Raw genomic sequence first — 26795 nt, forward strand, 5'->3', positions numbered from 1 at the left:
AGAAAGGGCATTTTAAGCCCAGGGAGAGAGAAAGGGCATTTTAAGCCCAGGGAGAGAGAAAGGGCATTTTAAGCCCAGGGAGAGAGAAAGGGCATTTTAAGCCCAGGGAGAGAGAGAAAGACAAACAGGGCAATTCAGGCCCACGGAATGAGAAAGGGACAGACAGGCAGGCAGGCATACAGGCAGACAGACAGAGACACACAGAGAGAGAGAGAGAAATAGTACCTGACCACTGTGACTGACCCAAAATTAAGGAAATCCTTGACTATGTACAGCAGCCGAAGGCAGACCTGGCTCTCAGGAGAAGACAGGCTATGTGCACACTGCCCACAAAATGAGGTGGAAACTGAGCTGCACTTCTTAACTTCCTGCCAAATGTTTGACCATATTAGAGACACATATTTCCTCAGATTACACAGACCCACAAAGAATTCGAAAACAAATCCAATTTCGATAAACTCCCATATCTATTGGGTGAAGTACCACAGTGTTTCATCACAGCAGCACGATTTGTGACCTATTGCCACAAGAAAAGGGCAACCAGTGAAGAACAAACACTATTGTAAATAAGACCTATATTTTTGTTTATTTATTTTCCCATTTGTACTTTAACTATTTGCACATAATTAAAACACTACTGTTAGGTTCTAAATAACAGGGTAAAATGTGAAGGACAACTATGAAAAGCTGTTTTTTAAACCCGCCTCCTATGCTGAGTCTCCTCCTTACACATCTGGACAGCCAATACATCTCGGTTGCTAGGCAGAACGTTAGTGATGCATGTTCTTTCTCACTTCATCTGACCTGACCTCGGCCCAAATTCCTCACTCCTCCCCCAACTGACGGCTGTCCTCTTGACTTGTACCAGACTGTGGCCCTTCTCCTTTCCATAGGATACCTGATGTCTAACAATAACATGTTCTGCATTCTCCGCTCTCCCTCCCTTCAACATTTCAAGTTTAGAAGTCAGAACCCATCAGTACATAGACATAATATCACATTTGAAATGTTTTTATTCTTTTGGAACTTTTGTGAGTGTAATGTTACATTTTTATAGTATATTTCACTTTTGTTTAGTTTCTATTTCACTTGCTTTGGTAATGTAAACGTGTGTCCCATGCCAATAAAGCCCCTTAAACTGACATTGAAATTGAATTGAGAGTGAACAGGGAGGGGGGGGGGGGCGGTTCGAGAGAGTGACAGAAACTGAAACTGACAGAGAGAGAGAGAGACAGGGCATTATGACAGGGCATTTTATGCCCAGAGAGAGATGGCCAGAAAGGGCATTTCAGGCCAATGTAAAGATCCCCGGCCTCTCCTCTCTGCTCCTAGGTGGACTTGGCTGGGGCCCTGGGCCATCTGCCACTATGACAGCTGAAGGAGACTGGTCATGCATAGAGATCCTACTCACACCGGATTTACAACGCCTCACAGTAGTTAATACCCAGACATATCACTCAACAACAATAGAGTTTACTCAGTCCCCCCTTCACAGCTGTGCACTGTCAGTCAAAACCTCTTGTTCCAAAGATGACATGACTGGACTGAACAAAAAACACAGCAAGAGTGTGAGGTTCGTCATCACGAAAGCAGAACTCTGTCCCGAAATAATTATTTAAATTTCTCTACAGAAAATGCATGTACTTTACTCCCATTTCAAAACATTCTACTTTTGATTACTTCAAGAATAAAAACGGGATATTTTAAGTCACGCAACAATGCAGTAGAATCTAGCACAGTATCAAAATCCTCATACTGCAGGCTACTGTATTCTCCCGATAGAAAACACAGGAAGCTGCAAAAGCCGAGCGGGAATAGCATGTGATCCCCAGTCCGATAGTGGCAAGACTAACTTCCTGTGATAAGAGCCATCTTCTCTGAACTCTGGGGACAGGGTGGGCTGTGGCTCCTCAGCCCAGACTCCATGTACCACATAAACATGTTTTTCACATTCACACAGCATACAGGATAGGATATTCATTTGATCACCCTGTTACAGGATAACATTACTGCAAAAAAATGAATCAACCCCTATGAAAATGTCCATTAACTGTAATCCACAGGCAGCCCAATTCTGATATTTTTTTCCACTCATTTTGACCTATCACATCAGCTCTTTTAGGGGTCGCAAATAGCATAGTGGGTAGCGCGTAAGGGCCAGTAAGCGAAAGGTTGCTGGATCAAATCTCTGAGATGTCATTCTGCCCCTGAATAAGGCAGTTAACCCACTGTTCCCCAGTAGGCAATCATTGTAAATAAGAATTTGTTCTTAACTGACTTGCCTAGTTACATTCTTAAAAAATAATACAAAAATTCACATCAGATCTTTTTCAGAGCTGATTTGATTGGTCTAAAGACCAATTAGTGAACAAAAGACTAGAATTGGGCGACCTCTCTAAAAGCAGCCGTAATCATTCACATTTCCTCTTGCTGCATGATTATTTTCCTGCTGTAGCAAACTGGCTCAAATTAAGATCCTACACCTGTACCACTCCATTTCCACCCAAACCCTCTCTTTTTCTGTCATTTTATTTCTTCTAGTTTGTCTCTCCCTCTCGTTTCCTTCGCTCTCTCTCCCCTTCTACACTGTCCCTCTTATTCCTTGTTGTCTCGTTGCGCCACTCTCATACTTTCTGTGCAACAGCTGAGCAAACCCACCCAGGGCAGCTCCTGAAAAACACCATTCAGTACAGCCAATGGGTGGTGTTCAGTATTTGTGTTCAGTTCGGCTCGCTAACTGAGAATTGGCAGGGCTCTTAATGCTCCCTTTGTAATCATCAGCATCTCAACAAGCTTCAAGTTGTCTGGATGAATGAAAAGGTACTTGTCCACTGGTACAACTCATTTAAAAGGACGGGCAAGGAGAACTTCATTGCTAATATAAAGACAGTTCATTAAGTAGCCTACACGGCCGCTTTCATTTTTGTTGTTGAACAATGGTTGTTGTTTGCTACTTGCTACACAGCCACGTCCAACTACAGAGTAATCTTTGGATTGCCCAGGAACAAATTGGCTATCTACAGGATCAAAAAACACATTTAAAGAGTTTATTTCCAAAACGCTATATCTACCAATGTTTCACATGTATTTTCACCAGAAATTATTGCTTACGGATACCTTAGAATGTTCGTATACTCTACGTATATTTGACTAAGATCTGTGGTTGTCTCCACTACCTATCTTAAGATGAATGCACTAACTGTAAGTCACTCTGGATAAGAGAATCTGCTAAATGACTGAAATGTCAAATATAAACGTTTTACATACAGATCTCATATTACTGTATTGAGTCATTTTATTATTAACCTCTTACACTTATGGTGGCGCTATTTCATTTTTGGAAGAAAAACGTTCCCGTTTTAAACAAGATATTTTGTCACAAAAAGATGCTCGACTATGCATATAATTGCTACTGTTCGAAAGAAAACACTCTGACGTGTCCAGAAATACAAATATCTTCTCTGTGCGTGCCCTTTAACGTGAGCTTCAGGCAAAACCAAGATGACTTGGCATCCAGGAAATGACAAGTATTTTTGAGGCTCTGTCTTTCATGATCTCCTTATATGGCTGTGAACGCAAGAGGAATGAGTCTGCCCTTTCTGTCGTTTCCCCAAGGTGTCTGCAGCATTGTGACGTATTTGTAGGCAGATCGTTGGAAGATTGACCATAAGAGACCACATTTACCACGTGTCCGCCCGGTGTCCTGCGCCGAAATTGGTGCGCAAAAGTCACCTGCCAGTATTTTTCCATGGGGCACAGAGAGAGAAGCAAGCTTCCACGAACTGCATGTCAATGAAGAGATATGTGAAAAAACACCTTGAGGATTGATTCCAAACAACGTTTGCCATGTTTCGGCCGATATTATGTAGTTAATCCGGAAAAAGTTTCACGTTGTAGGTGACTGCATTTTCGGTTCGTTTCGGTAGCCAGGCGCAATGTAGAAAACGGAACGATTTCTCCTACACACAGACGCTTTCAGGAAACACTGCGCATCTGGTATGTGACTGGGAGTCTCCTCATTGAAAACATCAGAAGCTCTTCAAAGGTAAATGATTTTATTTATTTGGTTATCTGGCTTTTGTGAAAATGTTGCGTGCTACATGCTACACAAAATGCTATGCTAGCTTTGCATACTCTTACACAAATTAGTCAATTTCTATGGTTCAAAAGCATATTTTGAAAATCTGAGATGACAGTGTTGTTAAGAAAAGGCTAAGCTTGAGAGCAAACGCATTATTTTAATTTTATTCGCGATTTTCAGAAATCGTTAACGTTGCGTTATGCTAATGAGCCTGAGGCTTAGTCACAATCCCGGATCCGGGATGGGGAGTTTCAAGAGGTTAAAATATTGATGTTACAAATGTATCATTTTTCTACATTGTAGAATAATAGTGAAATCAAATCAATCTTTATTTTTAACATACAGTGGGGCAAAAAAAGTATTTAACAAAACATCACTGCTCTAGAGGCGATCTGCATGGAGGAATGGGCCAAAATACCAGCAACAGTGTGTGAAAACCTTGTGAAAACGTTTGACCTCTGTCAACAAAGGGTATATAACAAAGTATTGAGATAAACTTTTGTTATTGACCAAATACTTATTTTCCACCATAATTGAAAATAAATTAATAAAAAATCATACAATGTGATTTTCTGGATTTATTTTTCTCATTTTGTCTGTCATAGTTGAAGTGTACCTATGATGAAAATTACAGGCCTCTCTCATCTTTTTAAGTGGGAGAACTTGCACAATTGGTGGCTGACCAAATACTTTTTTGCCCCAGTGTACACATGGTTAGCAGCTGTTTAATGCATGTGTAGTGAAATGTTTGTGCTTCTAGTTCTGACCATGCAGTAATATATAACAAGTAATATAACAAATTCACAACGACTACCTTATACACACAAATGTAAAGGGATGAATAAGAATATGCACATATAAAAATATGGATGAGCGATGGCCATGCGGCATGGGCAAGTTGCAGTAGATGGTATGGAACAGTACATACAGTTGAAGTCGGAAGTTTACATACACCTTAGCCAAATACATTTCAACTCAGTGTTTCACAATTCCTGACATTTAATCCTGGTAAAAAATTCCCTGTCTCCGGTCAGTTAGGATCACCACTTTATTTTAAGAATGTGAAATGCCATTAAAAAAAAGCAGAGAATGATTTATTTCAGCTTGTATTTCTTTCATCACATTCCCAGTGGGTATGCAGTTTACATATACTCAATTAGTATTTGGTAGCATTGCCTTTAAATTGTTTATCTTGGGTCAAACGTTTTGGGTAGCCTTACACAAGCTTCCCACAATAAGTTGGGTGAATTTTGGCCCATTCCTCCTGACAGAGCTGATGTAACTGAGTCAGGTTTGTAGGCCTCCTTGCATGTACATGTTTTTTCAGTTCTGCCCACAAATGTTCTATGAGATTGAGGTCAGGGCTATGTGATGGCCACTGCAATACCTTGACTTTGTTGTCCGTAAGCCGTTTTGCCACAACTTTGGAAGTATGCTTGGGGTCATTGTCCATTTGGAAGACCCATTTGCGACCAAGCTTTAACTTACTGACTGATGTCTTGAGATGTTGCTTTAATATATGCACATCATTTGTCTTCCTCATGATGCCATCTATTTTGTTAAGTGCTTCACTCTGTTATCCTTCACTCTGTGGACCAACTCATCCCAAACCATTTCAATTGGGTTGAGGTCGGGTGATTGTGGCTAAATCAGATTGTCATCTGATTTAGCACTCCATCACTCTCCTTCTTGGTCAAATAGACCTTACACAGCCTGGAGGTGTGTTGGGTCATTGTCATGTTGAAAAACAAATGATAGTGGGACTAGTGCAAACCAGATGGGATGGCGTATCGCTGTAAAATGCTGTGGTAGCCATGCTGGTTAAGTGTGCCTTGAAGTCTAAATAAATCACTGACAGTGTCACCAGCAAAGCACCCCCACACCATCACACCTCCTCCTCCATGCTTCACGGTGGGAATTACACATGTGGAGATCACCCATTCACCTACTCTGCGTCTCACAAAGACATGGTGGATGGAACCAAAAATCTGAAATTTGGACTTGTCAGACCAAAGGACAGATTTCCACCGGTCTAATGTCCATTGCTTGTGTTTCTTGGCCCAAGCAAGTCTCTTCTTATTGGTGTCTTTTAATAGTGGTTTCTTTGCAGCAATTAGACTATGAAGGCCTGGTTCACACAGTCTCCTCTGAACAGTAGATGTTGAGATGTGTCTGTTATTTGAACTCTGTGAAGTATTTATTTGGGCTGCAATTTCTGACATGCAGTTAACTCTAATGAACTCTTCAGCAGATGTAACTCTGGTTCTTTCCTGTGGTGGTCCTCATGAGAGCCAGTTTCCTCATTGAGCTTGATGGTTTTTGCAACTGCACTTGAAGAGTTCTTGCTTATTTGAGCTGTTCTTGCCATAATATGAACTTCGTCTTTTACCAAATAGGGCTATCTTCTGTATACCACCCTGTCACAACACAACTGATTGGCTCAAACGGATTAAGAAGGAAAGAAATTCCACAAATTAACTTTTAACCAGGCACACTTGTTATTTGAAAATAATTCCAGGTGAATAACTCATGAAGCTGGTTGAAAGAATGCGAAGAGTGTGCAAAGCTGTCATCATGGCAAAGGGTGGCTACTTTGAAGAAACTAAAATACATTTTGATTTGTTTAACACCTTTTTGGTAACTACAATGATTCCATATGTGTTATTTCATAGTTTTGATGTCTTCACTACTATTCTATAACGCCTTTTGGAAAGAAACTCTTAATTCCTTATGAGTATGTTTAACAGACGATTCCTGAAGAAGTACTTCAAGGGAGAGATAGAGGTACATAAACAATTATGTGTTTTCAGTATATTTTTGGTATGTTGACACACACAGACAGACACAGATAGACACCACACGCAAAGGCAGGCACACACACACACACACACACACACACACACACACACACACACACACACACACACACACACACACACACACACACACACACACACACACACACACTTTCCCTCTCCCAGGTACACGTAGGAATTAGTCAGACATGACCCCAGTAAAGATGTTGACCTTTCAGAGGAAGCGGCCCCTCTCTCTGAGCTTGTAGAGATGCTACAAACTGAATGGAAAGCAGCTGCACTCATTTCCTATTCCAAATCATGCTAGACTAGCTGGATATCCTGGCTGTGGCTCTTCAGCACCTCTATTATGGCTATCACACAGCAAAGCAAGACAACAAAAAAACAAAAAATAAGTAGGAACACACGAACATGTTCGTTTACGGATGTGGTTTACTGGAGAAAATACAGAAACAATCGTTAGATTTTCTTAGTTTGAAATGGGGATGTGCTGGTTATTTATTTGTTCGGGCTGGAGTTCAATTTGGTGAATTAGTTGTTTTTACTCCATATCATTTTTATTCAAACCATGTCAGTATTCCAACTGCCACTCCACAATGTAGCTATTGTAAGCTATCATAGAGTAGTGTGGAGCAGAACCTTGTATATATGCCATACACAGGAGGCTATTGAGAGGAGGATGGCTCATAATAATGGCTGGAACGGAGTAAATGGAATGACACCAATTTGATACCATTCCACTCATTCTGCTCCAGCCGTTACCATGAGCCTGTCCTCCCCAATTATACATACACAGTATGTATATCATTATGGCTGTATACATATGGCTCTGGTATGGAGCTTAGTGACTCACCTTCTATGAAGTCTGATGGGGAGTAGACCTTGGTGGTCCGGCCCTTGTCTGCTCCGTCTCGGGGTGTGTTGAGGCTCCGCAGGGCTGTCTCCAGCGCTTCACTCAGCTCATCCCTCCGGTCCTTCCTCACGGGCTTCTCCTCAGGGTGCCTGGTCAGGCCCATCTCCAGCTGGTACACCCTCTGCAGGGTGAAGCTCTCAAAGGGCACCACAGCATACTCATTGGGTAGTCTGGTCCCCTGGTGGACCTCCGCCCGGCCCAGCTGACTGCGAAGGAACTCCTGGAGGTCCGTGTGGCTCCTGTCAGCCCCAGGCCCCTGGCCCCCCTCCCCGAGGGCACCTCCTCCTGGGGACTGTCCGCCCTGGCTTCTCCCTGCCGCCCGTTCCATTGTGTCTTGAACTCCTTTGAGCTGCTCACTACGCTCCTGCAGTGCTTCTTTTAACTGGGCGATCTGCTTCTTCAGACTCGCCATATGTAGCTTGTGCTGCTCCTCGCGTTCCGCTAGCATGGCCTGGTAGTCCTCCCGCCCCGGGGGTCCGCTCTGACCCGCCCCTATGCCCCCTGCTGCCCCTACCCCCAGCCCGGGGCGTGGCAGGGCGTGGCTCACCAGGTTGTCCTCGGAGTGGGGGCTGCAGGTCATGACGTAGAGGAGGGACAGAGAGCAGCACACTAGGACCAATAGCACGCCCACACGGGACACCCAGGCCAGCAGACCCCTCCGCAGCATCCCGCTATCACCAAGAGGATCCAGGGATACACACACACACACACCTTACCCTTCAGCAGTCTCACCGCCCACTAAAATTTGATTGTCTTTGTGATTGATATTAATGTCTGACTAACCAAAGAAGATCCGCCTGAATGATCATTTGGGCCATTATAAGGGACATCTCAACATTGCTCATACCATTGTCTGGATTCCTCATCCTTATGTTTGCGGTCAAGGGTGAAGCCCATTGGTCACGTCCCCTTTTCCTTCACCACTGGCTGGGACCTAGTATGGTTTGACGAGGTCCAGAACCTGGCTATTGCTATTTCCGATTCTGTCATTGGTAACAGACGCCATTCACCAGTGACTCACATCACATATGGTCCCACTACTTTCTCTGTGCACCCTGCTCTTTCCTTCCTGTCTGATGCTGCTGTTGCATTACAGGCCACTGAGAGAATGTCTGTCTGGGATTCGTTATTTATTCCACTGGACTCATGTTGAGGGTTGATGACACATGACTAGTCTTCTTGGACCTGATTGAGTAAACTGCATAGAGTGAGAACACAAACCACATCCCTTAAAAGAAAGTGAATGAACATTTTTGGTTGTTCGCAGTTTCTTCATGGTGTATATATCTTCCATGAGTTGCCTTCTGGAGAGAGAGAGAGAGAGAGAGAGAGAGAGAGCAGGAGAGAGAGAGAGAGAGAGAGAGAGAGAGAGAGAGATAGCAGGAGAGAGAGAGAGATAGCAGGAGAGAGAGAGCGAGATAGCAGGAGAGAGAGAGAGAGAGAGAGATAGCAGGAGAGAGAGAGAGATAGCAGGAGAGAGAGAGAGAGAGTTAAAACTCAGTTGGTATGAAAGCGCCGTTAAGGCTCCTGAGTATATGATGTCATCACTGTCATTAACATCCCATAGTCATCAGAATCAATTTCTTCAAATCTCCTTCATCTAGACATATGCCTTGGTATATACGATTGCTTGGCTCTCTGAAAATGAAGAGCTTCACTTTGTGGTAAAAAGCTCTCGATATGCTGCAGTATAAAACTGTGACATTGTATTTTCAGAGATACATTTAAAAAAAATCATAAACCTGGGAGGGCTAGAGGTCTGCATGAGGTCTAATGTCTATTGCATGAGGATGTAGGGAAGGAAAACAGTTTCAATATCTAACTCAAGATTACAAAACATGCCACTCCATTTGAAATGTTCATATACTTTGATGTGAACTGAAAGCATGGGTTTCTACCTAGCAACACAGCCAAGCCAAGCATCTCGCAATCCCTTTAACTGCTGAATAACAATGTTGCCAGTGATGACAGTGTGGCACTATGTGGGCTGTTCTAAAAGCATTAGGGACTGTAGATGTATGTGGACACTTCTGCCTGCCTGTCCTCTCACTGTGGAACAACTGGATCAGTAGAAGACAAGCACAAGCACAAAACAAGTAAGAAAACGGGCCATTTACACACCCACACAAACGCTCTCTCTTTATCTCGGTCTCTCTGTCTTTATCTCTCGTCCACAAGAAAATGTCCTTAATCACATGAAGGAAGACTGTATGGACAGAGATAGAAAAAGACTGCTTGCATGTTAGGCCTATGTTTCCAAGCCTGTGGTGCACGTCTTGTGCAGGTTTATTTGTGTGTGCTGTGCAAAATGGAAGCGCGGGTCCACGTGTGTTTGTGAGTGTAGTTACTGTGTAGTTAGTGTGTCTGTACACGTATCTCCCTGTTGACTCACCACACAATGATCTATTTTATACTGTACCTGTCAAAGGTTGACTCACCTACTCATTCAAGGGTTTTTCTTTATTTTACTATTTTCTACGTTGTAGAATAATAGTGAAGACTTCAAAACTATGAAATAACATATATGGAATCATGTAGTAACCAAAAAAAGTGTTAAAAAAAAATCAAAATATATTTTTAGATTATTCATAGTAGCCACCTTTTGCCTTGATGACATCTTTGCACACTCTTGGCATTCTCTCAACCAGCTTCACATATGCTGAGCACTTGTTGGCTGCGGTCCAACTCATCCCAAACCATCTCAATTGGGTTGAGGTCGGGTGATTGTGGAGGCTAGGACATCTGATGCACTCCATCACTCTCCTTCTTGGACAAACAGCCCTTCCACAGCCTGGAGGTGTGTTGTGTCATTGTCATGTTGAAAAACAAATGATAGTGGGACTAAGTGCAAACCAGATGGGATGGCAGAATGCTGTGGTAGCCATGCTGGTAAAGTGTGCCTTGAATTCTAAATAAATTACAGACAGTGTCACCAGGAAAGCAACCCCACACCATCACACCTCCTCCTCCATGCTTCACGGTGGGAACCACACATGCGGAGATCACCCGTTCACCTACTCTGCGTCTCTCAAAGAGACGGCGGTTCATGCAAAATCTCTAATCTGGACTCATCAGATCAAAGGACATATTTCCACCGGTCTAATGTCCATTGCTTGTGTTTTGTTGGCCCAAACAAGTCTCTTCTTCTTATTGGTGTCCTTTGGTAGTGGTTTCTTTGCAGCCATTTGACCATGAAGGCCTGATTCACGCAGTCTCCTCTGAACAGTTGATGTGGAGATGTGTCTGTTACTTGAACAGCTACTTGAAAAAATTGGGGCTGCAATCTGGAGGTGCAGTTAATGAACGTATCCTCTACAGCAGAGGTAACTCTAGGTTTTCCTTTCCTGTGGTGATCCTCGTGAGAGCCAAATAAAATATATTTTGTTTAACACTTTTTTGGTTACTACATGATTCCATATCTGTTATTTCATAGTTGTGATGTCTTCACTATCATTCTACAATGTAGAAAATAGCCCAAATAAAGAAAAACCCTTGAATAAGTAGGTGGGTCCAAACTTTTGACCGGTAGTGTAGGCTCAATGCAGCCTGCTACTAATGAAAAGACTAGTTATGTGAGAATAGCGGGCTGTATAGGTCCTATGCTCTGTGCCTGGGCTGCTGGGTCAAACCAGTCGGTGATGCGTACATAAGCATTTACGAAATGAATGCATTATGTAGGGATTATGAATGTGTTACGGACGTAGACACCATTAAGAAAAAAGTTCCCAGATGACTTTGGCCTTCCTGCAACAGCACCACAGCTACTTTCGATCTCAAGAATCTAAAGTGGCTTCCTCCTCTTGTCTCCTCTCCTTCATCGTTGCTGGTCTGAGGTTGACTGCGTAAGTGAACACAATGTGGGGGAGCCTGAATGATAGGAATGAACTTTCACCTGCCTGGCTACGTTATAAACTGCAAAGGAGACGAGAGGATGTGACGTTAAGACTATTGAGATGTAGCCTACTCTATGAGTCCATATAGCCTGTAATTACCAGGCATCCTTCTAGCAGCAGAGATTCCCACCCCAACAGAGCCAGGGACTGGGTGTTGGGAGGAGAGACTGAATGAATGGTGACTCACAGCCAAACCGCTGACTCTCACTGACTCTCAATGGATAGATCCACTAGCTGTCATTTAACTCCCCAAGGGAATGGACTGGGCTGTCATACCACAATATATAACCTCTAAATCATATTACGGGATGACGTGCTCTTCCCTAACATTCATAATTAAATTATGATTTATTATTAAATTACAGCATCCTTATACTGATTCTATCGACATTTAGCATAATGTAACCCTCGTGTGAAACTTGAATAAGATCAGTACGAAAAAGTAACATCTAAAGAACGCCTAACATCTACATCTACTTCTGGGACCTCGGGTAATTTGTCAACTGAGCTAACCTATAAGTCGTGACTTAATTTCCAACTGAAGTAAAACAAACTGCCATTGTACTACAGTCAGGAAATGATGTGCCTTTTTTTCCCTCCTCATTTTGGCACGTCTCATCTCAGCAGTGGTCACTGTCCAATCAGAGAGAAGTAACTGTGGTGAGACAGTTTACATGAGTTTACTCACTTCTGATTTGTGCTGCTGTGCATAAATAGTTACGTACCACAGTGGGTTCTGTCTTACAGTTACTGCTGTTACGTCTGCTCATGTTTCTGACTTTCTTCCTGTATATTTTCATGACTATAAGAGTGATTGGTTTGTTCCTTTGGAGCAGTAAAGCCAGATTCATGTGTATGGAGAATCTTTAATTACACAGTGGCTAAATCCGAGTCATTATATGATCATTACGCAAACAGTGTTTATAAATATTTATAAACGCTTGTATACAAATGTAGAACATGCATAAGTGCGGTGACCGGAAATAACATTTCCTGATCTTACTGAGCTATGATAAATTGTGTATTTTTCCTCTCGGGGGGACTTGCAATCACTCTGAGAGACAGAAACAGATAGAGAGACAGACAGACAGACAGACAGACAGACAGACAGACAGAGCGACAGAGGAAAAACTGATTGATAGAGAGCGAGCGAGGGAAAAGAGGGAATGACAGAAAAGAGAGCGAGGTGAGGTGGCGAGTCGGGCGGGCGAAGGTCAGATCAGACTGTCTCTGTGAAGTGTGAAGTATTTGAGGTATGATTCTGTGGCAGTCTTCAAATGTTTAAACAGTAGTTCAATGTGTGACTGTGTGTGTGTGTGTGTGTGTGTGTGTGTGTGTGTGTGTGTGTGTGTGTGTGTGTGTGTGTGTGTGTGTGTGTGTGTGTGTGTGTGTGTGTGTGTGTGTGTGTGTGTGTGTGTGTGTGTGTGTGTGTGTGTGTGTACCCACGTGCGTTACTAAACACATGAAGCTAGAATGTACAAAAATTCACCATAGTGATAATTTCAACAAGGTGCATTCGTTACATTACATCCCCGTAGGCATAAGCAGTGGTCGGTCTGCAATCACTAAAAACAAGAAAATGAACCACAGAAACACACCACAAGGCATGCTTCTGACCTTATTAAAAATACTCTGTGATCTCTGTATTTCTTTCTTTTATTTTCCCTTAGGCTTTTTTTTGACATAGTCTTTTTACAGCGAATCGGTCTGAACTGGTCGTGGTAAAAGGAGGATGTTCTACTGTGACATACAGGAAAAGCTCCAGGTGGGGCTGCCCGGGCCGCGCCACCTGGTTTCACTGCCTTACCATCACCCCATCATCAGGTCCATCCCTGAGAGAAAGGAGGAGAGCACGCAAAACCAGTCCCAGATGTCATTGGAGAGGAGTTCGGGGTGCACGTATCGGACCAAGTTTGTGGAAAACCTGCTTTAGAGAGAAGGGAAACAAATGGAGGACAGGGTTTAGAGGAAGAAAGAGAGCTAGAGGTAGAGTGATCTATAGAGTGAGGAAGAGAGGGAGGGTTAGAGGTAGAGAAGGGGCTTTTTGATGTCCCTCTGGCCCTCAGGTGATTCTCCTTCCCCTTGATTAGGCTTACTGGTAGCTGGTTTCCTCAGTGCCAGACCCAAGCCGTATCCTCGTCTACCCTACCCACCATCTGGCCCACTCAGCTCTTAAAAAACCCCCATCTGTTCTGCTACACACTAAACACATCTCTCAGTTACACACTCCACCTCTCTATCGGTGTACAGGACACACAAAAGCACACATTGACATACAACAAAGTCACAAAGTATTTCAAATGGTAGACCTATACCCTATACTTAGTAAACACAAAGAGAACATTATACCTGGTTATTGAAACCTTCGCTGTGTACTTTCACATGTACTTTCTTCCAGATGCTCACAACTTCTCTCAACTAGGCTACGTCTTTATAGGTACTACAAATAGTGCAATTAGTTCTGCGTGTACATTGCTGTGAAAAAGTAGGTTCCCTTTATTTAATATTAGGTTTTGGTTGAAGATCTGATAACATTCAGTATCATAAAATATGCAAAAGTAGAGAAAATTAGAAAGTGGTCAAATACTTTTCCACGGCAGCGTAAGTACTAATCTATATTTGCCTAAAGTAATGGTACTTGAACCATAAACACGATAACATTGCCTTTCATAAAACAATGCACAGATGAGGAAAATTACAGGGCGCATCCTTAGTGCATCACAATAAAAAGTCACAATGTTTTTAATACCCGCACAAAATCCATCCCTATAATTACAACTCTTTAAATAATGTGTGAGAAGGGATCGCTGGGCTTGATTTCAGTGTCTCTGGGCTTCAAACCCCACATCCTGCTGTCTTTTGGTTAAACTAGTGTCTTAAAAAGGTATTTACTTCCTTCCTATGTCCTTCAACCAGACAACTAGTTTTAGTTTATTAGTGGGTTCTTAGCGTAGCAAGATCATGTGGTTCCTCTAGTCCCCTCAAACTCAACTCGAGGCCTCAAAGCCAGTTCCACCGCGTTTTTTCATTGTTCCCCTCTAATCAGGGACTGATTTAGACCTGGGACCACGGGTGAGTGGAATTAATGATCAGGTAGAACAGAAAACCAGCCGGCTCCGGACCTCGTAGGGTCAGAGTTGAATACCCATGCCCTAGTCTATATGATCAATTTCCTATCCCATCGTCACAGACACTCAGAGGGGCTGGAGGGTGGGGAGGTGCTTGTGACAGCCTATATTTTTCAGTGATAATATACGTGTACTGAATGTGTGTGTGTTCTGCCCTCAGTGCCTTGGCACTCACCACCCAAGTCCAATGATTTGCCTGAAAACACATGAGCTCATCCAGCATGACCATCAAGCCTCAGGTCACATCTTATCTGCACAGATGGCATGGCTGTATGACACTCAAAAGACATGCATGCAAGATCACACACGCGCACAAACTGGCATGCACTCCCACACACTTCTTTCCCCTCCGCTTTCCAGCTGTCCGTGAAATACATGTTGGACCGGATTTCTGGCAAATTAAAGCGCAGATTCCAGCGACCTTTTCCAAGAAAGCGGTGTAATACTTTGGCCAGCGATGCCAGCCTCCATTCACTGATCTTGGAATAGGATCAGTGAATGGAGCCAGTGTGGATACATGCGCACTTGACTGGTAGCCAAGACTACTCGTTACATAATGAGAGGTGGAGTTAGTGTATGTGGCCAGGGCTGGTGTGTGTGTGTGTGTGTGTGTGTGTGTGTGTGTGTGTGTGTGTGTGTGTGTGTGTGTGTGTGTGTGTGTGTGTGTGTGTGTGTGGAGCTGGTTCGATGAGGGCGACAAGTTTATTAGGTACACCCATCTAGTACCGTGTTGGACCCCCCTTTGCCTCCAGAACAGCCTGATTTCTACGGGGCATGAAAATGTTGCTCAATTGGTGGCAAGGGACCTAATGTGTGCCAGGAAAACATTCCCCACACTGTTACTCCACCGTCACCAGCCTGTGCCGTTGACACCAGGCAAGATGGAGCCATGGATTCATGCTGCTTATGCCAAATCCTGACTCTGCCATCAGCATGATGCAACAGGAACCGGGATGATGCAACAGGAACCATCGAACCAGGCATTGTTTTTCCACTCCTCATATTGTCCAGTGTTGGTGATCACTGGAGACGCTCCTTGTTGTTTTTAGCTGATTGGAGTGGAACCCGGTGTGGTCGCCTGCTGCAATAGCCCATCCGTGACAATGACCAACGAGTTGTGCGTTTCTGAGACGCCGTTCTGCACACCACTCTTGTACTGCACCGCTATTTGCCTATTTGGCATGCCCGTTAGCTTGCACGATTCTTGCCATTCTCCTTCGACCTTTCAGTAACAAGCTGTTTTTGCCCACAGGACTGCTGCTGGCTTTGTTTGTCGCACCATTCTCAGTAAACCCTAGACACGGTTGTGTGGGAAAAGCCCAGGAGGCTGGCCGTTTCTGAGATACTGGAGCTCAAAGTAGGTTAGGTTACTCATTTTGCCCAGTCTAACATTCCATCGAACAGTAACTGAATGCCTGTCTGCCTGCTTTATATAGCAAGCCATGGCTACATGACTTACAGTCTGTAGGAGTGAATTATATTCTTGAACAGCGTGGTGTACCTAATAAACTGGCGATTGAGTGTACATCAGTGGACTGTACTTCAGAGATGGACTGTACTTCAGAGAGAGGATGACTGACACCTGATCTGTGTAACATGAGCTAAACGTCACATCAGCACCACCAGCAGGCCAGTAGAGGACTAACTAGTGAATATTTCACACAGTAAACAACAGAACATCTCTAACAGATGGACATTGGACTCACACACAGATGCAGACATATAATGTATTGTTTTATTAAGCATCTCACTAAGGTAAATCATACCCTCCTAAACAGAAAGTTAAGTGGACAACATACACTACATGGCTCGTTGAACATCTCATTCCAAAATCATGGGCATTAATATAGAGTTGGTCCCCCCTTTGCTGCTACAACAGCCTCCCCACTTCTGGGAAGGCTTTCCACTAGATGTTGGAACATTGCTGCGGGGACTTGCTTCCATTCAGCCACAAGAGCATTAGCGAGGTCGGGCATTGATGTTGGGTGATTAGGCTTGGCTCGCAGTCGGAGTTCCAATTCATCCCAAAAGTGTTCGATTGGGTTGAGGTCAGGGCTCTGTGCAGGCCAGTCAAGTTCTTCCAGACCAATCTCGACAAACCATTTCTGTATGGACTTCACTTTGTGCACGGGGGCATTGCCATGCTGAAACAGGAAAGGGCCTTCCCCAAACTGTGACACAAGGTTGGAAGCATAGACTCGTCTAGAATGTCATTGTATGCTGTAGCTTTAAGATTTACCTTCACTGGAATTAAGGGGCCTAGCCCGAACAATGAAAAACAGCCCCAGACCATTATTCCTCCTCCGCCAAAACTTTACAGTTGCCACCGTGCATTCTCCTGGCATCCGCCAAACCCAGATTCGTCCGTTCGCTGCCAGATGGCTGCCAGAGAACACATTTCCACTGCTCCAGAGTCCAATGGTGATGAGCTTTACGCCATTCCAGCTGACACTTGGTGTCACACAGCCAGGAGTGGTGGGTGTCGAGTCAAGCGCAGAGAGCAGAGGATAATGGGGAAAACCAAACTTTATTACGGTATCCAAAAGTAACGCCAAAACCAACAGGCGAAAACAAATATGTCCAACCCAAAACTGAGCTCCAAACAGTCAGTGAACATAACACGCAACCAACCTAGACTAACAGAGAACAAGCCCGCACAAAAGCAGGCGGGCCTAACAGGCTTAAATAGTCCTGAACCAAAACTCAAACAAGAAACAGGTGCAACCAATAAGACATAACAAACAGAAAAGGGGATCGGTGGCAGCTAGTAGACCGGCGACGACGACCGCCGAGCGCCTCCCGAACAGGCAGGGGGGCCACCTTCGGTGGAAGTCGTGACACTTGGCATTGTGCATGGGGATCTTAGGGTTGTGTGCGGCTGCTTGGCCATGGAAACCCATTTCACGAAGCTCCCGATGAACAGTTCTTGTGCTGACGTCCAGAGGCTTCGCAATAACACAATAACAGCACTTGACAGGGGCAGCTCTAGCAGGGCATAAATCTGACAAACTGACTTGTTGGAAAGGTAGCATCCTATGACGGTGCCACATTGAAAGTTGAAAGTCACTGAGGTCTTCAGTACGGACCATTTCACTGCCCGTGTTTGTCTATGGAGATTGCATGGCGGTGTGCTCGATTTTATACACCCGTCAGAAACAGGTTTGGCTGAAATAGCCAAATCAACAATTTTTAAGGGGTGTCCAAATACTTTTGGCCATGTAGTGTATGTTTGGCAAGTGACTACTAGTAATTTCACTGCTACAGTGTGGGGTCTGACACTACTAAGGAAAATAGAATGTGGCTGATTTTTGACTGCCAGTGCTCATAGTTAAAATATTTGACTAAATCATTCATAAAAAAACACATTTCAATCAATCCCAGTTGGGTTTTTCATGGTTTAGAAAACAACAGGATTTTTTATGGACAAATATTTTAGCAGTGAGGGACTTGACCCCAACTTTCCTGACTAAAATCAAGAGGTTGAATTGTAAGAGAGCAGAATTGCGGCTATAGGCTATAGGAGATCTGATGTTGTGATGTGGTTAATCTACGGTGAAACAACCCAAATACTGACACTTTAGTCTCTCACGACTTTAATATTTTACTGCTAATCTCCCCAATTGTCATCAGAATTTAGCATGACAAGAGGCAGGTGGGCTGGCTGGATTGATGAGTGTGTATGTACAGTGCATGTCACATTACAGCCATATTCTAAAATTATTATTTTTCCCTCAACAATCTACACACAATACCCCATAAAGACAAAGGAAAAACTGTTTTTTAGAAATGCTTGTAAATTTATTAAAAATAAAAAACAGAAATACCTTATTTACATAAGTATTCAGACCATTTGAAATTGAGCTCAGACGATTCCTGTTTCCATTGATCATCCTTGAGATGTTTCCTGTGAGTCCACCAGTGATTGGACATGATTTGGAAAGGCACACACCTGTCTATATAAGGTCCCCCAGTTGAAAGTGCATGTCAGAGCAAAAACCAAGACATGAGGTCAAAGGAATTGTGCGTAGAGCTCAGAAACAAGATTGTGTGAGGGCACAAATTTTGGGAAGGGTACCAAAACATTTATGCAGCATTGAAGGTCCCCAAGAACACAGTGGCCTCCAACATTCTTAAATAGAAGAAGTTTGAAATCACCAAGACTCTTCCTAGAGCTGGCCGCCTGGCCAAACTGAGAAATCATGGGATAAGGGCCTTGGTCAGGGAAGTGACCAAGAACCTGATGGTCACTCTCAAAGAGCTCCAGAGTTCCTCTGAGGAGATGGGAGAACCTTCCAGAAGGACAACCATCTCTGCAGCACTCCACCAATTCGGCCTTTATGGTAGAGCGGCCAGGCGGAAGCAACTTCTCAGTAAAAGGCACACGACAGCCCGCTTGAAGTTTGCTAAAAAGGTACCTAAAGGAGTCTCAAACCATGAGAAACAAGATTCTCTAGTCTGATGAAAGCAAGATTGAACTCTTTGGCCTGAATGCCAAGCGTCATGTCTGGAAGAAACCTGGCATCATTCTTACGGTGAAGGATGGTGGTGGCAGCATCATACTGTGGGGATGTTTTTCAGTGGCAGGGACTGGGAGAATAGTCAGGATAGAGGGAAAGATGAACGGAGCAAAGTACAGAGAGATCCTTGATGAAAACCTGCACCAGAGCGGATCTTAGACTGGGGCAAAGGTTCACCTTCCAACAGGACAACGACCCTAAGCACACAGCCAAGACAACGCAGGTGTGGCTTTGGGACAAGTCTCTGAATGTCCTTGAGTGGCCCAGCCAGAGCCTGGACTTAAACCCGATCGAATATCTCTGGAGAGACCTGAAAATAGCTATGCAGCGTTGCTCCCCAGCCAACCTGACAAAGTTTGAGAGGATCTGCAGAGAAGAATGGGAGAAACTCTCCAAATACAGGCATGCCAAGCTTCTAGCATCATACCCAAGAAGACTCAAGGCTGTAATCACTGCCAAAGGTGCATCAACAAAGTACTGAGTAAAAGGTCTGAACACTTATGTAAATGTGATTTAAAAAAAAAAGTTTTTATACATTTGTCAAATTTTAAAAACCTTTTTCCGCTCTGTCATTATGGGGTATTGTGTGTAGAGGATGAGAAAACGAACACAAAAATCTATTTTAGAATGAGGCTGTAACGTAACCTAATGTGGAAATAGTGAAGGGGTCTGAATACTTTCCGAATGCACTGAATGTGTGGGTGCATGACTGCGCACAAAACTAATTGAAATCATGACCTCTCCCTGTTCAGTTATTGATTTACACTTCATCACTCTCTCCCCATGTGTGTGTGTGTGTGTGTGTGTGTGTGTGTGTGTGTGTGTGTGTGTGTGTGTGTGTGTGTGTGTGTGTGTGTGTGTGTGTGTGTGTGTGTGTGTGTGTGTGTGTGAGAGAGAGAGGGAGAGAGAAAGGGATTGAGAAAGAGAGAACTAATAGGTAACCTGTGGTACCATTGACAGTTTCTAGTCACACAAGAAAAGGTAGGAGCGTTGCAACATAATGCCTCTAAATCAGAGTGCCCGTCTGTCTCTCCCACAGAAGAGAATGTGTCATTATGATGTCTATTAACATGAGAGAACCGTGCACACCGCTCTTCACTAAACCCCTTCCATTCTATCCCCAATAGCTTACTGCTGGAGAAGTGAGAGTAGGATACTGTCTCATCTCATTCCAACACTACCCTCTTTCAGCGCATTAGACACAATCCCATTTCCACTCCAGGCTATCCATATTCTATTAGTCCATTCTCTTCTCAATATTATCTTGCCCTCCCATCGTTTAAAAAAAACACCCCACTATCCTGTCCCAATGAATAAGGCACCATTATTCAAGTCTCCTCTCTTTACACACGCACACACACACACACACACACACACACACACACACACACACACACACACACACACACACACACACACACACACACACACACGCCAAATAATTTTACAAATTGAAATTAAATGGCTGAACTGACTAGTTAAAATCGAAACAATTTCCTCACCAAATCTTACACTCAAGTAAAGAGACTGTAAACGTCCTAATGTGAACAGTTAATTGTGTGTACATGGCAACATGTGCTCACATCAACCGCAACTCTCAAACAATAGCCAACCAATGGCAAAGTGTACCCTACTTACCCACAGCATCGCAATCTCACGCTTTAGACGGACAATATTTAACAATAATCCTTGTAATCTCTACGTACCTTTCAGTTTCATTCATCCATTTCTCTTAATTCCAGCGGAGGGGTTCGCTGAAGCGCACGGTGCGGTACCCAAACCTGGACCGGTCTTCGAGCTCCTGAGTCCGTGAACACGAGCCTAAAGAGTGTGTGTATGTGTGTGTGTGTGTGTGTGTGTGTATGTATACTCTGACAGGAACAGGATCCGCGAGTCCGCCCCGGTGATTCCTCCGCCTCTCCTCTCGCAACTCACATAATGGATGTGTTGTTACCTGATTCAGCATGCCATTAGCATAAGAAACACTACTGGCTTTCATACCAGCCTGGTCTCATAGACTAGACTTAACATAGTAAACCTAAATCCGGTACACTCAAATTAGTGTGATAAAGTAAGTTTGGTATGGTTACATAAAACAGATTGTTAGAGCAAATGCTAAAGTAGGTTAGTTGGTCAGAGTGGATGGGTAGGCATACAACCTGAATGTCTAGCAACCTAAAGGTTGTGGGTTCAAATGTCATCACAGACAACTTTAGCATTTTAACAAATTAGCAACTTTTCAACTACTTAGTACTTTTTCTCTATTTTGTATGTTAGCTAACCCTTCCCCTATTGTACGTTTTGCAAATTTGTGACATATAATATGAATTGTAATTCATAACATATCATGGAACAGCCCAGCCTCACATCCAATTCGCGCATATATGTACAAAATGTATTTCAGCATTTTTGTGTGGTTCAATTTGTTCGAAAATACACTAATTTATGTGCTACTTAATTTGTGCGAAAAGACACAAATTTAACCAGTAGGCACACAAGCCTTTGCAACAACCAGATACGCGACTATACCTTACCCTACCTTACGCTAACCTCTTGAGGTAAACCTCTTGAAACTCTAGGGGCGCAATTTCATTTTTGGATGAAAAACGTTCCCGTTTTAAACAAGATATTTTGTCACAAAAAGATGCTCGACTATGCATATAATTGATAGCTTTGGAAAGAAAACACTCTGAATTTTCCAGAACTGCAAAGATATTCTCTGTGGGTGCCCTAGAACGGGAGCTACAGGCAAAACCAAGATGAAACGGCAACCAGGAAACCAACAGGATTTTTGAGGCTCCGTTTTCCATTGTCTCCTTATATGGCTGTGAATGCGAGAGGAATGAGCCCGCCCTTTCTGTCGTTTCCCCAAGGTGTCTGCAGCATTGTGACGTATTTGTAGGCATATCATTGGAAGATCGGCCATAAGAGACTACATTTTCCAGGTGTCCGCCCGGTGTCCTCCGTCGAAATTGGTGCGTCTTTTTCAGCTGCTGGTATTTTTCCATGCGATTCTGAGGGGAAAGCAGGCTTCCACGAACTGCATATCAATGAAGAGATATGTGAAAAAACACCTTGAGGATTGATTCCAAACAACGTTTGCCATGTTTCGGTCGATATTATGGAGTTAATTCGGAAAAAGTTTGACGTTTTGGTGACTGAATTTTTGGTTCGTTTCGGTAGCCAAATGTGATGTACAAAACGGAGCGATTTCTCCTACACAAAGATTCTTTCAGGAAAAACTGAACATTTGCTATGTAACTGAGAGTCTCCTCATTGAAAACATCCGAAGCTCTTCAAAGGTAAATGATTTTATTTATTTGGTTATCTGGTTTTTGTGAAAATGTTGCGTGCTAAATGCTACTCAAAATGCTAAGCTAGCTTAGCATACTCTTACACAAATTAGTGATTTGCTATGGTTCAAAAGCATATTTTGAAAATCTGAGATGACAGTGTTGTTAAGAAAAGGCTAAGCTTGAGAGCAGGCGCATTATTTTCATTTTATTTGCGATTTTCAGAAATCGCTAACGTTGCGTTATGCTAATGAGCCTGAGGCTTTATTCACGATCCCGGAACCGGGATGGGGAATATCAAGAGGTTTTAACCCTAACCTTAACCATTCTGCTAACTATACCTAACCCTAACCCCCACCCTACGGACAGACGACTCTTTAACCCAAACAATGGGTCAATCTACAAGTGGGCAACCATGGGGCCCACAACTTTGGCTGACCGCGCCCGGACCCCTCCGGCATACACGCATATGTGTGGAGTGCACCCCCTCCCTTCCCTCCTCCGGTTTCCACGTGTCAGAGATGGAAGTGGATCAACCGACTCAAAACTAGAAACCAAACTCCTAAATTGCACTATGCTTTCCACATCCGTTGACAAGCGGACCGAGACATCATGACCACACCACTCGATATGGACGCATGGCAACCAACCGAGGACCAAACCTGCATAAGGTGCGCAACTCAAAGGATTTTGCCTGATCTTACATCGAGTTTAAGAACAAAAATTAAATATAAACTATCGCGTCTATATGGTTGTTGAAAAGGCTTGTGTGTAGCCTACTGGTTAAATTTGTGTGTTTTTTCACACGAATGAAGAAGCACATAAATGTGTCTTTTCTCACGAATTAAGCCAGAAAAACACACAAAAACGCACAAAATTAGCTGAAATGCATGTTGTACATATATGCACGAATTGATTGTGAGACTGTGCTGCATGGAAATGGGTGAAGGACATCCACAAATTAAAACATAGGCCAACCACACAAAACGTAACATATCATAATAAATTGAGTATCTCGGATATACTTACAAAATAATACGAAATTCTCTGAGACCAGGTTGTTCATACACAGACCAGAAAGACAGTAGTCTTACTTGATTGAATCTCTAAACGCATTAGACATGTGGATCTGGAATTGTCTATGCACAATTTCAGTTGCGTAACTTGTGCTGTATTTTATTTGGTCTGGCCCTGAAATAGACATGACAATCCCATGTGAAGAAATCGGGGAGATGAGAGTTGAGATACACCCCTGACACACAAGCACGCTATAAAGCGCTCCACACTCGATTCTGTCCTTTGATCTGGTATGAACAAGTAAAACTGTGGTGGTGAAATGTCAAACGTAGGCCTACTGTTCTTGGCTAACATGCATGTGGAAATAAATCAAGATCAATTTGATGGATAAAAGCCTAATCCTTTTTGCTCCTAACATCAGGTCCATTATTTTCGGTAATATGAGTCTCTTGTCAGTTAAGGAAAGGAAGTACTGAGGTCCTCCTGTTGCAACTCTGTTCTGTTGACAATGTGGTTTAGAAGAAGAGCTGAGCAGCGGTATGAAAACCACATCCGGTGCTACAACATAGTGGTTTATTCATCAGGGCTGCACTCACGACTCACACAATCCCACTGGCTGTGTCTCGAAGCACACTGAGAACCGGTCTCAGAGCAGTGGTTGCGGTCAGACAGTTCATTTGGATACTTGGGAAGTCTGACTCAAGCAAATCAAATCAAATGTTATTGGTCACATACACATATTTAGCGGATGTTATTGCGGGTGTAGCGAAATAATTGTGTTCCGAGATCCAATAGTGCAGTAGTATTTAAAATGATTCACAACAATACACACAAATCTAACAGTAAAATAATGGAATTAAGAAATATATAATATTAGATTGAGCAATGTCGGAGTGACACTGGCTAAAATACAGTAAAATAGAATACAGTATATACATATGAGATGAGTACAGCAGTAAGTCTATGTATATAGGGCAGCAGCCGGTGCAGGGTTGCGTAACAGTGTGGAAGCCGGGTGGAAGCCTGCTAGTGGTGGCTATTTAACAGACGGATGGCCTTGGGATAGAAGCTGTTATTCAGTCTCTCGGTCCCAGCTTTGATGCACCTGTGCTGACCTCGCCTTCTGGATGATAGCGTGGTGAACAGGCTGTGGCTCGGGTGGTTGATGTCCATGATGATCTTTTTGGCCTTCCTGTGACATTGGGGCTGTAGGTGTCCTGGGGAGCAGGTAGTTTGTCCCCGGTGATGCGTTGGGCAGACTGCACCACCCTTTGGACAACCCTGCGGTTGATGGCGGTGCAGTTGCCATACCAGGTGGTGATCCAGCCCGATAGGATGCTCTCAATTGTGCATATATAAAAATCTGTGAGGCTTTTGGGGGCAAGCCAAATTTCTTCAGCCTCCTGAGGTTGAAGAGGCGCTGTCGCGCATTCTTCACCACACTGTCTGTGTGGGTGGAACATTTCAGATCGTCAGTGATATGTATGCCGAGGAACTTGAAGCTTTCCACTTTCTTCACTGCGGTCCCGTCAATGTGGATAGGTGCGTGCTCCCTCTGCTGTTTCCTGAAGTTCACGATCAGCTCCTTTGTTTTGTTGATGTTGAGTTAGAGGTTATTTTCCTGGCACCACTCTCCCAGGGTCCTCACCTCCTCCCTGTAGGCTGTCTCGTCATTTTTGGTAATCAGGCCTACTTATTTTGTGTCATCTGCAAACGTCATGATTGAGTTGAAGGTATGCGTGGCCACGCAGTCATGGGTGAACAGGTAGTACAGGAGGGGGCTGAGCACGCACCCTTATGGGGCCCGTGTTGAGGATCAGCGAAATGGAGGTGTTTTTTCTTACTTTTACCACCTGGGGGCGGCCGGCAGAAAGTCCAGGACCCAGTTTCAGAGGGCCGCGTTCAGACCCAGGGACCTGAGCTTAATGAGTAGCTTAGAGGGTACTATGGTGTTGAATGTTGAGCTATAGTCAATGATGAGCATTCTTACATAGATTCCTCTGGTCCAGATGGGATCGGGCAATGTGCAGTGTGACTGCGATTACGTTGTCTGAGGATCTATGGGGGGGGGGCAAATTGACGTGGGTCTAGGGTGTCAAATTAGAGGTTGGTATGATCCTTAACTAGCCTCTCATTGTCAGTCAGAATGTGTTCTTAACTGACTTGCCTACTTAAGTAAAGGTTAAATAGAAAACATTAAGAAGCAAAAGAAAGCCTCTCAAACCACTTCATGATGTCAGAAGTGAGTGCTACAGGGTAATAGCCATTTAGCTTAGTTACCTTTGCTTTCTAGGGTACAGGGATAATGGTTGACATCTTGAAGCAAGTGGGGACAGCAGACTGGGACAGAGAGATTGAATATGTCCGTAAACACTCCAGCCAGCCGGTCTGCGCATACTCTGAGGACAGCGCAAGTGATTGTGTGTCATGCATTCAAGCAGTGTAAACTGGTCAAACAGCCGAAGGCGTTTTAGTTTGCTCTCTGGGCAAAGTGATATATCAGGGTCCCATCAAGAAGAGCTAACCAATATCGTATATTGTCAGTTTTGTCTAGCATCGGAGGGACTCTTCGCCTCATACCTGGTAAGACTATAGCTTCGCGGAAACCTACATGAGCAAACTATGGCCTCTGCCGAGAGGTCTTGACCTATATGGCACAGGTTTGAGCTAGCCCCGTAATCATACGCTCACTAGTTCAAGCCTCTTTAATGACTAAATTGGCGGCAGCTCGCTACAGTTACATAGAGCAGCTGTCAGACCGGTGAACAAGGTTGAAAGGTAGCTCTGATCACCTGTTGCCCACCTTGACAAATGAAAATAACTTTAATCAAAGCCCAAATAGACATTTTCATGGTCAAGACGATGACCTAAAGGCACTTCAGTTGAGTAAGGACGGCACGTTTCTTCCACAGATCGACATAATTCCCCATTATTGCAAAATATTCAACCGAAGACCGAATGGCTCACTAAGCACTATATAGGCAGTATTTCAGTCAGACCATAATGTAATCGGAGGGGAGGAGCTTACTTAGCAAGGGCTATGCCTATGGCATTTTGAGAGATATGTTTAACACAAAATTCCTCCAATTTGTAAAGCCTTATTTACTTCAAAGAGTCAAATTCAGTTTAACATTTGG

At 43.7% G+C, this 26795-nt stretch overlaps 1 protein-coding gene across 3 annotated transcripts in view; it reads right to left on the reverse strand.

Annotated features, from left to right (window-relative positions):
* LOC135517647 (chondroitin sulfate N-acetylgalactosaminyltransferase 1-like) overlaps window positions 1-21379 on the reverse strand; it is a 37139-nt gene extending 15760 nt beyond the window's left edge. Inside the window, exons 1-3 of one of the 3 annotated variants that reach the window (XM_064942141.1) lie at window positions 21055-21379; window positions 13511-13627; window positions 7751-9114 (exon numbers count right to left, since the gene is read on the reverse strand). In XM_064942141.1, the coding sequence (XP_064798213.1) occupies window positions 7751-8477 (727 nt within the window). In that variant the 5' untranslated portion in view covers window positions 8478-9114; window positions 13511-13627; window positions 21055-21379. Of the gene's footprint in view, window positions 1-7750; window positions 9115-13510; window positions 13631-21054 lie in introns of all 3 variants that reach the window. The other 2 variants (XM_064942142.1, XM_064942143.1) reach the window with 2 other exon arrangements.
* Between the last annotated feature and the right edge of the window lie 5416 nt (window positions 21380-26795).

This window comes from Oncorhynchus masou, chromosome 28 (genome assembly GCF_036934945.1).
Source record: "Oncorhynchus masou masou isolate Uvic2021 chromosome 28, UVic_Omas_1.1, whole genome shotgun sequence".
Classification (NCBI taxonomy): domain Eukaryota; kingdom Metazoa; phylum Chordata; class Actinopteri; order Salmoniformes; family Salmonidae; genus Oncorhynchus; species Oncorhynchus masou.